Source organism: Papaver somniferum, chromosome 6 (assembly GCF_003573695.1).
Source record: "Papaver somniferum cultivar HN1 chromosome 6, ASM357369v1, whole genome shotgun sequence".
Taxonomy (NCBI): domain Eukaryota; kingdom Viridiplantae; phylum Streptophyta; class Magnoliopsida; order Ranunculales; family Papaveraceae; genus Papaver; species Papaver somniferum.
In genome coordinates, this window is record NC_039363.1 from 15562988 (window position 1) to 15574033 (window position 11046).

General features: G+C 36.3%; 1 protein-coding gene across 1 annotated transcript; it reads right to left on the reverse strand.

Annotated features, from left to right (window-relative positions):
• Positions 1-217: 217 nt before the first annotated feature.
• LOC113287025 (beta-xylosidase/alpha-L-arabinofuranosidase 2-like) lies at positions 218-3957 on the reverse strand. The gene is made up of 7 exons (XM_026535680.1): positions 3252-3957; positions 2488-2775; positions 2228-2397; positions 1959-2056; positions 1521-1871; positions 1037-1447; positions 218-939 (listed from the first exon to the last, which is right to left on the reverse strand). Exons 1-7 carry the CDS (start codon positions 3666-3668, stop codon positions 362-364), a joined length of 2313 nt encoding a protein of 770 aa, XP_026391465.1. The 5' UTR covers positions 3669-3957; the 3' UTR covers positions 218-361.
• Between the last annotated feature and the right edge of the window lie 7089 nt (positions 3958-11046).

Consider the following 11046-nt stretch of genomic DNA (forward strand, 5'->3'; position numbering starts at 1 on the left):
AAAAGTCTCTAACCAGTAACAAGAGACATTAAAAAACTCTCCAAAAATCTCTATGGACTAACACTAGATTTGCAAATTCCCTAGAAGTCATCCAAAATCTCGTTTGACTACGCCTGGCTTGTGGAGACTTTTGTAGGCAATCTCACAAGCCGGTTATTCTTGCAATTTAAAAAGTGTGAACCCTTGGAGAAATTTTTCTCATAGCTCCAGCCAATTATTGGATCAAATTCTTTCCGTTTTACCATTAAAACAAATTGAGAAAATTGTTACAACCTCTCAGAAATTACATTTGTCAATTGCATTTTAAGAATTAATCTCCAATTAGAAATTGGAGAGACAAATCTTCCCCACCTATTATTCATCAAATAGTACCCACATTTAGAGTATGCTTCAAATCACCAATATGAACAACATGTTCACCCAAGCCCACTTTCTTGTTTCCATTTTCATCAACTACACTTAAATCTTTGCAAACATCAATCTTGAATTTCACTATCTGCATCATTTGGCTCTCTAAGAATACTTTCTCAAATCCTAACAAATTTTTCTTAGGAGAATTATGCACTGCTGGAGGAGTAGAGAACACGAGCACCGTATGACTTCCGCTCGTTCGTCCCCTGTTTTTAACCCTCAAATGAATGTCAAAAACCAAGTTCTGGCAAATGTTTTCAGAGACTACATCAATGGACTTGCATTCCTCTGAATGGCACATGTGTTTTTCTTCTAATGGAATTGAGACTAGTTTAGGTGCTCTCACTAGCCGGTGATGGAATGTTGTGTAGCTTAGACCATCACCAAATGCGTAGACAGTGTCACCGGTGTAAAACCTGTAGCTACGACCAGGATAACCGGTTGCTGGGTCTGGTCTCATATTCATGTTTGTCATTGGGACCTTATCTGCAAATGCTTGTGGATACCATGTCATGGGTAGTCTCCCGCCTATGCGGAAAAACAAGAATTAGCCGTTTTTCCTTGAAGAATTTAATCACTTATATGTCAGATATGTGATAGTGAAGAATATGATTGACCAACTTACTTGGATTGTAGGAGCCAAAAATAACATCTGCTATTGCAGCACCACCGGCTTCGCCAGGGAACCCAACCCATAGGATGCTTGAAATTTTAGGGTCATCTTTGGCGAATGTTATATCCATGGAACCTCCAGACATGATAACTAGAATTACAGGTCCTTTAGATACTTTTGCAATCTCTGACACAAGATGTGGTTGCTGACCCGGAAGGTAAATATCAAGCCTATCCCGGCTCTCAGTCTCAATAGATTGATCGGTTCCAACTATCAAAACAGTGGCATCTGCTTGTGCTGCAATTTTCTTTGCCTCATCTAATTGTGCAGTTCCACATGCTGTGTCAGAACAGCCAGCTGAATATACAGTTGGAACCAAAGCTGTCAGGCCGTCCAAAGGAGTTGTGTACTTGCATGGAGTACCTGAAAGTGTACAGTTTTGTTAATAACAGCTTCAATTGAAGTCAGTGCACAAGCATAATTACGATAGATTTACCTTCATAGTTGCCTATCATAGTTTTAGTGGCCTTGGCATTGGGTCCGATCACCGCCAACGACTTAATACCAGTTGCTGACAAGGGTAATGATGCTGGCTTGTTCTTCAACAGCACAATCCCTTGTCTTGCTGTTTCACGAGCCAGTTCTTGGTTCGCTTGCGTGCAAACATCCTTAGGACCGAGTTTTCCATACTTTTGTTCACTAGGATTTCCATCAAAAAATCCAAGCCGAAAGAGTGTTGCAAAATTGTTAGAGACCGCATTGTCAATGGCCGACTCATTTAGGAGACCGCCTTTAACTGCTGCTTCGGTATGTTGGCCAAGGAAAGTCCCACAATCGAGATCTAATCCTGTTATTTTCAGAAAAAATTAGTAAACAACAACCTGACAAAACAAAACAAAGAATTGAAAAATGTTGATGCAGCAAATCAAATTACCTGCTGCTATAGATACAGCTGCGGCTTCTTCAGGGGTTTTGGTGTAGTGTTGGTTCTTGTATAGGACATCAACTGAATCACAATCTGATACTATGTACCTGCACACATGTAGCAGCACAAAAGCAACACAAAGTTAATTATCCTCACTAAGCAATAAAATCGGTCAATCTGACGTCTAATTGTCGCATGAGCAAGGAATAAAAAACTACAAGCAGCCCTGGCTTAAGCAAAAGAAACAAGTATTGAAAGTGCAGGAGAAGGGGGCATACCCATTAAGTTTCCATTCCCCTCTAATGACCCCAGCCAAGAGATCAGCATCTGCACAAGTTGGCTTTCCGTTAACTTTGTTGTACGAGCACATAACACTCGCGACATTCCCATCAATAACACAGCTCTTGAATGGAGGCTGGTAAGTATCATCCATATCTTGTTTAGTAACCTAAAACAACAACAACAAAGCTCATCAAAAATCGATTTCTTGCGCAAGTTACCTTGCAAGAAGCCTAGACTAGTTATGCACACATTATACCTTAGCATCAAAAGTGTATCTATCAACACCTTTCCAGTTATCCACATCATAAGCTGTGTAATGCTTACAGCAAGCTGCAACTTTCAGTCTGTCAGGATCGCTATCCCCAGTCTCCTGCAAACCTCTGACATAAGCTGATCCGTATCGACTCGATAGCAGCGGATCTTCGCCGGGAGTTTCTTGACCTCTTCCCCATCTTGGGTCTCTGTAGATATTGATATTTGGACTCCAATATGTCAATCCTGCTAAACCCACATTGTACATTGCTCTTGCTTCATTTGAAACAACCTGCAGTAAAATTTCAATAAACTCAATTTCTTTTTCTTTTTTTTAACTTGAACAGTAAAAATGCTCTTAATCATGTCATTTTCAAACCCATTTCTAGTAATTTCAACTGTTCTGGAAATTTTACCAAACCAAGGTCTCAAAATCTAAATACACCTTTCAGAAACTTGTGCTTCAGAGAATCTTTTTAATGCAGTTGTACCTTATTTTTACCTACTAGCTAACTTATTTATTACTATATCCACTTCATTAATGTTTTCATAACTTCATCATTAAATCCTTAATCTTAATTCAATTAAGAAAAAAAAAATCATGACAAAATCTCAAAAACAGAGGATCTTGAATACAAAGAATAAAGATCTGATCCAGTGAAACCCATTAAAGAATCTGATTCACATTGATGAAACCCATGATTGGAATCAAACAATTCTAGCCAAAATCTAAGAATTACTGAATCAGAATGGTGTAATGATGATTACCTGGCCAATGGCATAAAAGAGGGAGACATTGAAAGAAGCAGCAGTAAGAATAGGTTGAGGAAAGCTAGTAGCACCAGGAACAACATTAGAGAAATGAGTACCAGGACCAACATATGAAACACCATGTAAAGCTTCAGACCACCATTCATAACTTGGTATACCAAGTCTACTCACTGAACCAGCTTTATTCACTATGAATGTTATCTTCTCTTGTAATGTTAATCTCTTTACCAAATCATCAACTCTTGATGAAATCTTCAATGAAGAATCACAGAAACTGAAATTCTTCAAACCAGGGTTTTTACTAACATCACAAGCAAAAACTGGTGATTGGCATACAACCAATGAAGGAGCATTGATAAAAAATTGTAACAGAAGAAATGTAAAAACAGAGCAATTTACTCTGTTTAAAGCCATGGATTGGCTTTTTTTTTTTTTTGGTTATAAAAAATGGGAATGGAGAGAGTATTAGTGGATGGCTGTGTTTTTATAGGGCTGGAAACTCCATACACATGTTATTTGTTTACAGCAACCCCGTGATTAAGAAAGGATGATGGCATTTATGGTTGTTTATTTTGGATAGATGGATAGAAACAGAGGAAAAGGAATCTACTAAAATTCTCAATTATCAAAACAAAAATTCTAGATTATCCAAAGAATAGTGATTTGATTTGATTTGAATTATCTTAAACATTTGAGTCCGTGAAGATCTCTCCTTTTTGCTGCCTGCAGGCTCTAAAAGAAATACTGCCTCACTCTATTTTTTTGTTAGTTTTTTCCACTTGGACGGAACTCAAGATAATGGGAGTTGTTTGGTTGGGTCTCACGTGAATTCACTTCATTGGTCACTTCTTGCCACTTCAGCTCAAAAAATGATTTGGCTTTTGGCAAAATATTGACAGCCTCGTCGGTGACACAGAAAAGATTTGTTTACATCAGAAGACGAAATTCCAAGATTTGTACATTTCTGAACAGTTTGTTATATCATAGGATGAAATTCTAAATACATCGGAGATTTATATAGTTCTGAACAATTTGTTATTTCAGAAGATGAAATTTCAAACATGGCGAAAGTTTGTTATATCAGAAGATGAAATTCTAAATATATCGAAGATTTGTTCAGTTCTAATCGGTTTGTTATCTCAGAAGATGAAATTTCAAACACGGCGAAGATTTGTACAGTTCTGAACTATTTGTTATATCAGAAGAAGATGATATTCTAAATACATCGAAAATTTGTACAGTTTGTTATATCAGAGGATGAAATTCCAAATACATGGTGCGGTGAAAATAACTTGAGCCCTCTCCTTAGGTGTTTAAGTTCAGTTGTGGTTTATGGTGCATAGAGTACATAGTTGAGTACTCGTTTTGTACGTATTTGTGGATTGTGGAGTTGGCAATGTACATAATCACGTGAAAGAATTCATGTGTACTGAGAAGAGAAGTGAAGTTTGGTTTGGTATATATGTGCAGCAGCATTGAAGTGTGTACTTTGGTCACAAGTGGTGCATTACAAAAATGGACAATATCCAAGTTGATGTACTGCTGAGTAAGACTTGTGTGGATTTAAATCAGATCAGCCAGTACCCATGTCAGAAATGCTGACTGGTATAGTTATATTTATTTATCTAAAATATCGACTAGTTTCATCCGAATAACAGGTTAAGAATATGGTCAATCTTAATCCATAATAGAGACCTAATCCGATTTTTGAGAAATGAGATGAAGTAAAACAGCTGCCAATAAAGACATCAAATAGAGTTTGTTACCACCTACTAATGAGTCAGCCAGGTACATTTTCTTTTTCACTTTCCAGAATGTCTGGTGCCTGTGAGTGTGGGCCCTTCCAATTAGATGGTCATTGGGCAGAGATCATGGGTCGTTTAATCATTTTCGTCTTTCTGCTTTTAAAAGAATTAACAAAATTAAAGGAGATTGAATGCTCATAATTCATCATTAAAGCTAATTATCAATTAAGAAGATTATCTTTTAAGCTTTTGGTTGAGTTATTCTTTTTTAATTGTGAATATCATTTTGGGTTTACAAGTTCATTTGGATTTTGGTGGTACCAGATCCTATCTGTCCTCCTAGGGGTAGGCGTGACTCAGATGCCATCCTCAAGACTGGAAGGACTAAGGCAAGACAGGGCGCTCGTGATTGGTGTATGTGGGCCTTGGGAGTCTAGCCTAGCAGCTCTTTTCTTGGCAGTGAAATCTCATCTCTTGTGAGCTGCTGAGTGAATGAGACTGTGCACTCTCAGTTATTGCTGTTAACCAAATTCCATTCCTTGGACTTCCATTGGCTCCTCATTCATCCTTCCACCATCATCATTTTTCTATGATCACAAGTGACATATTACATTGCATTTGGTGTTGGTAGGCTCCTCATACTAAGACGTATCCATGGCTGAAAGACATTGCTTATCTACCGTTTTCTTACAATACAACCATTCGAAATAATGGATAATTAGTGAATGTCCCTGAGTGCAATTAGTAAGCTAATTAGCTAGACAGATAAATGACATAATTTGCTTGTGTTTAAAGCAAATTTTGGCGTTTAAAATGTTTGTGTGTTTTCGGGGTCTTTTGAATATTACTCGTAATTGTACTTACCACTCCAAGTTTCCACTAAAAACAATAAGCACTTCAAGTTATTGATTGCTAGGGAATGAATCCATAAAAAATAATCAAACAACAACCGAACATATTTGAATGGATAGCATGTGATTTTGTCATACATGTTGCTTTTCGCCTAAGTCTAATTTATTGCACCAAATACTATCAGCTTTATTATCTCTTTCCACTTTTTCTTAAATGATTACTTGATAAGCTTGAACCGATAAGCTGATGTATATTTATAATCCTCTCATTTGGGTACATGTATGTAGTGAACTGCTAATTTCTAATTAAGTTCATCAACTTAATAATAATAATAATAGAGTTGTTTTGGTTTGTCATGCATTGACATTCAAACCATGTTTGCTTAAGTTTCGACTTCCTCCACCAAGCGTTTCGACTAGGCCAAGCAATATGGTGACGCTTTTCCCCTGGCTATGGTTTATTTAAAGTTAAGGGAAATAGGTATGAAGCCAACTTCATTATGACGATTTTGTATCTCTCGGTTATATGTAGGGTTTTTTGATAAAATATCCCTACTTTTCACATTACACTAAAGTAATGTTCACGTTCTTTTGAAATTTGTTAAAGTACCCCGTTTTATTCAAAAGGCAAATTCCATCCAGTTAAGTGCTAGGTGGTAATTATCTTTCCGATTAAAAGTCTTATTTACCCCTGAACTACATCTCCTTGGAGGGGAGGGTAATTGTTCCGACGATCCTGAAAACGGTGTAACGATCCTGAACGGGGCTCGACGAACCTGAAAGCGTTGTCACGATCCTGAACCGGGCTCGACGAGCCTAAAAATATGTCGTAGACGGTCGATTTCTTCCAACCAAAAACCCCAAAACACTTGAGATGATGGACCATTTTTGGGGAATGAGGTAACGTACCTGAAAGCGATGTTACGATCCTGAACCGGACTCGAAAAGCCTGAAAAATGATGTATAAAATCAATGTGGGAATAAATAAATGACAAATATGTAAAGTAAATTAGACTTAACTAACACTAGATGGAAAAACTAACGTGAGGGCACTTTAACAAATTGTAAAAAACGGGGGCATTTATTTTCTGGATATCAAAAAATGGGGATACTTTATCAAAATTCCCTTATACTTATCACTTAATAATAGAGTTAATTTTGGTTTTGTGGTTTGTCATGCATTAACATTCACATCATGTTTGCTTAAATTTCGACTTTCATCCACCTAACGTTGCGATTAGGGCAAGCACTACGGTGACCCTTTTCAGTTAGCTATATATTTTTTTTAAAGCTAAGGGAAATGAGTCTGAAGCCAACCTCACTATGGCAGTTTTGCATCCCTTAGCTATACTACAAGGAAACTTAGTTTCCGTGTAAATAGTGTCAAACGGATAGTGAGTATTTATTTTAAAAAAATAAAATAAAATAAAGTAAAAATAGTGAAAAGTAAAATAGGGAAAACCATAAACGAATACTCCATTGAGTATTACACGAAAACTCGGTTTATGTAAAGTGAAAAAGCAAACGGATACTCATTGTCCATGTGATTTTTCTAAGCTACAAAACATATTAAACCTGGTCAACTTTGTAGAATTGTTAAGGATTATCTCTTCTCTAAAAGAATAGGAGAGACCATATCACTTGGATTTTTCTACAATATGAGTGGGCCCCGTGGTCTCGTTTCCCCAAGAAAAACAGCGGTCCAATTTTTTGGTATGGGTTTGTGAGTGAGCAATTCATATGTGGTTTTTGTGCGTCTATATTGTATTTTCTAGTGTGTGACAAATTTAACCAATTGAATATGCAATTCTATTTTTACCTAAAAGATTTATTCAAAAGTTTTTGGCGATGAGTCAATCTAAGCGATTTTAAATATAAGGCGAATTCTTAAGGATGTCTATTTCAAATTTCAACCTTTCGTCTATGTTAGCTTGAAATGGAGCCTAGATTTTATGTTATTACTTGATTCAGGTAAATTTCGTCTAAAAATTTGGCGAATTTGCGCCCTAACTATTTGGTGTAAACATGAACGTGTTAGATAACCAACTCCATATGATAAATCAGGTCTCTCTGTGTCAAATGACTAGAGAAACATCGATCGTAATTCTTCTGGGTCAAATGGGTATAGAGAACTTAATTCAGCTTATCACTTCAAGCATTTTCTTGACCCACAAGTTGAATGTTGAACACTGGTGTAAACTGATCTCACAGTGTATAAGCACAACTTATATTTCCATTCTCTTAAATCTCATTGCACTTCTTTTACTCATACCAGAGGATTAAGACAGGGAGATCTTCTGTCTCCCTATCTGTTTATTTTGTGTATGGATTCTTTTTCAAGGTATCCTATCCATGTTGAGCAGTCTAATCTTATTCATGGCCTCAAAGTCACTAATGATGCTCCCAACATCTCTCATCTGCTTTTTGCAGATGACTGCCTTCTGTTTACTAAGGCTACGAACAATGAATCTACAAACCTTATGTCTCTGATTAAGGATTTTAGTAATATTTCTCGCCAAATGATTAATTTAATTTTGATAAATCTGCTTGTTTTTTCAGTAAGAATTTTTACACTGATCATTGTGTATCCCTTATTAGTTCAATTAATGTTAGGAAAGTAGAGCTGAATGAGAAGTATCTTGGCATTCCTCTTTTCATCACTAAAAATAAAACTGAATCAATGTCACATTTAAATACCCTGTCATGATTCTAGAGTAGCTAATTGGAAAGGTAAACAAGTAGCACAGTCTGGTTGATCAATTTTTGTTCATCACTCTTAAATTCTCAGCTAATTATCATATGAACTCTTTCCTTCTACTTGATTCTATTATTGACAAAATGGAGAAATCACAAAGGAATCTCTGGTAGGGTAAAAATGGTCACAGGGGTTACAACTTTAAAAAATGGGAAAACGTCTGCACTCATAAACTTCACGGTGGCTTAGGTTTTAGAAATTTAAGGAACATGAATATAGGTATATGCACTAAAAAAGATGGGCTTTTAATCCATAGTCCTAATGAATTGTGGGTCAAAATTATTAAGTGTAAGTATTTCAAAAACTGTCACCCTCTCCATTATAAAAAAACCTTGGAATATGTTGTGGGTTTGGTCTAGTATCTATCATGGTTTAAATATCCTAATCGATCGTGCTCACTGGGATATTAGAAGTGGCAATTCTGTTAATGCTTTCTCTGATAATTGGATCCTTAATCCAACTTTGCCTCTCTGTGTTAACCAACCCAATCCCAATTATAGGGTCTCTGAATTTATTATGCATGACACAAGAGAAGGAAATGTTTCTTTAGTGCAAGATTTCTTTACTAGAAAAATTGTTTGAAAATTTGCAGCATGAGAATTCCCATTTCTGGTGATGATACTTGTTAGAGCACTGCTCGGTCGAAGTCGCATGCGTTGCTATCTCAAGCATGTTTGTCAAATTTAGTTTTCAAAACTATATGTCTTGATTTCTAGACTACTTATAGCTAAGTCTCAATTTAGGACAGATTAGTATAGTTGAGCTCCAGACTCACTGGCGGTCATCTCGCAAAGACGAAAAACTACTCAAGGAACCAGTGGAACTTCATTCGACTAAAAGGTATATGGAGACTTGAACTTATCTATTAATCAAAAGTCTATTTACTCTATCTCCTACTCTTGAGACAAAGTCATATAAGCATGATAGTTTTCATACATACACATTTTCTATTTTGAGCCGATCTTTTTCTCGAAATACGTGTTGGTAAGCTTTCGCTTTAACCACTTTTCATCTTTATTCGTGAAGAAAATCATGATGACGTTTTAATATTGAAAATAGCTTTGATGACGATAGTTGTGAATAACGACTGTTATAACATTATAGAATAATGTTTCAATGATTGAAATTTAGAGTTGAGATTATATAACCAACTATGGATATAAGCATATATAGTGTGTTCGCACATTAGTGTATAAATCCATATGCCAGAAACCAATTATGTGCACTTGTGCATGCGGCATTGGTAAAGGAGACAGGTTGGGTATACGTACCCGTACGCGTACTGGCGGAAGTTTTCTAACCGAAAATTTCTGCTGGAGTTTGTAGTTTACAAACCGGAAAACCAGTCACCTTAGGTATGCGTACCCACGAAAGTTTTCAAACCGAAATTTTTTGCTGAGTTTTCAAACTCAACTCCGGTAGCTAAGGTACACGTACCCGTACGCGTACCCAAGCTGGTTATTTCTCAAATCGTTAGTTCATGGACTTAAAACAATACATCAATAAGGAACGCAATATTTGCAAACCGTGGCTATATTGTTCGTGAATTGATTCAAGTGAATCAAGCCGATTTTGTTTCAATTGTGTTTATGAATAAAGACCTAAGCAATTGAATAACTCTTTAACTAGTTGTTTTGAAGTCATTTGAACTAATTGTGAAGAAGATGAATATGGTTGATATGAAAGTACTCATATGGCTAACCTCGGTTAACTATTTGTGAACCAACCAAGTATACGTTTAGGTACGGTTACTCAAACCTAAATGAAACACATTTTATTTGTGTATGACAAGCTAAGTTTCGATCTAACGGTTGAAAGATATTAGCTTGGTTAAATCAGGTTTTTCATCTAACGGTGAATATTGAATGCTTTGTTACCAAGATAACTTAGATTGCAAACCATGATTTGAAAACTATATAACGAAGACATCTAGCAACTGGAAAAACTAATCCCCACACCTCCTGTGTAATACTAGTTGGTTTTTCTAGAGTCGGTTCTCCTTTAATTGTAGGTTTCTTCTCGAGACCCTGTCAGTTGATAGACACATTTTTGTGTCCGATTTGTCTCGATTATATATATTGTTATAGCTCATTTTTGTACTTATTATGGTGTTTTATTTATTTGTAGGTATTTTTGGCTAATAAACATTTTTGGAAAAAATTGGCTCGAAAAGTTGTCGGAAAGCACCCAGAGGACATTTGATATTCGGACTCTCACTTTGGATAAGGGATAACCTAATTACTAAGGGGCATCCCATTTCCAAGCAGTTTCTAATCACACCCCTACTCTGGATAAGGGGCAACCATCTTCAACATTAAAAAAAAAAGGATTTTGACGGGAAAAAAAATGCAGTTAAAGAGCAGTTTTGGCAATCGTGATTTGAAGGAGTTTGAGGTCGATTAAACCTCTGATTTTCATAGGATAGACTCCTTATGGGTCTA

Bases quoted from the DNA above. Each gene is read 5' to 3' on its own strand.
- LOC113287025 (XM_026535680.1), bottom strand. From the start codon at position 3,668: ATGGCTTTAAACAGAGTAAATTGCTCTGTTTTTACATTTCTTCTGTTA. The intron at 2,398-2,487 runs GTATAATGTGTG...TTGTTGTTTTAG, and splicing joins GATACACTTTTGATGCTAAG to GTTACTAAACAAGATATGGA. The intron at 1,872-1,958 runs GTAATTTGATTT...TGAAAATAACAG, and splicing joins AGCTGTATCTATAGCAGCAG to GATTAGATCTCGATTGTGGG.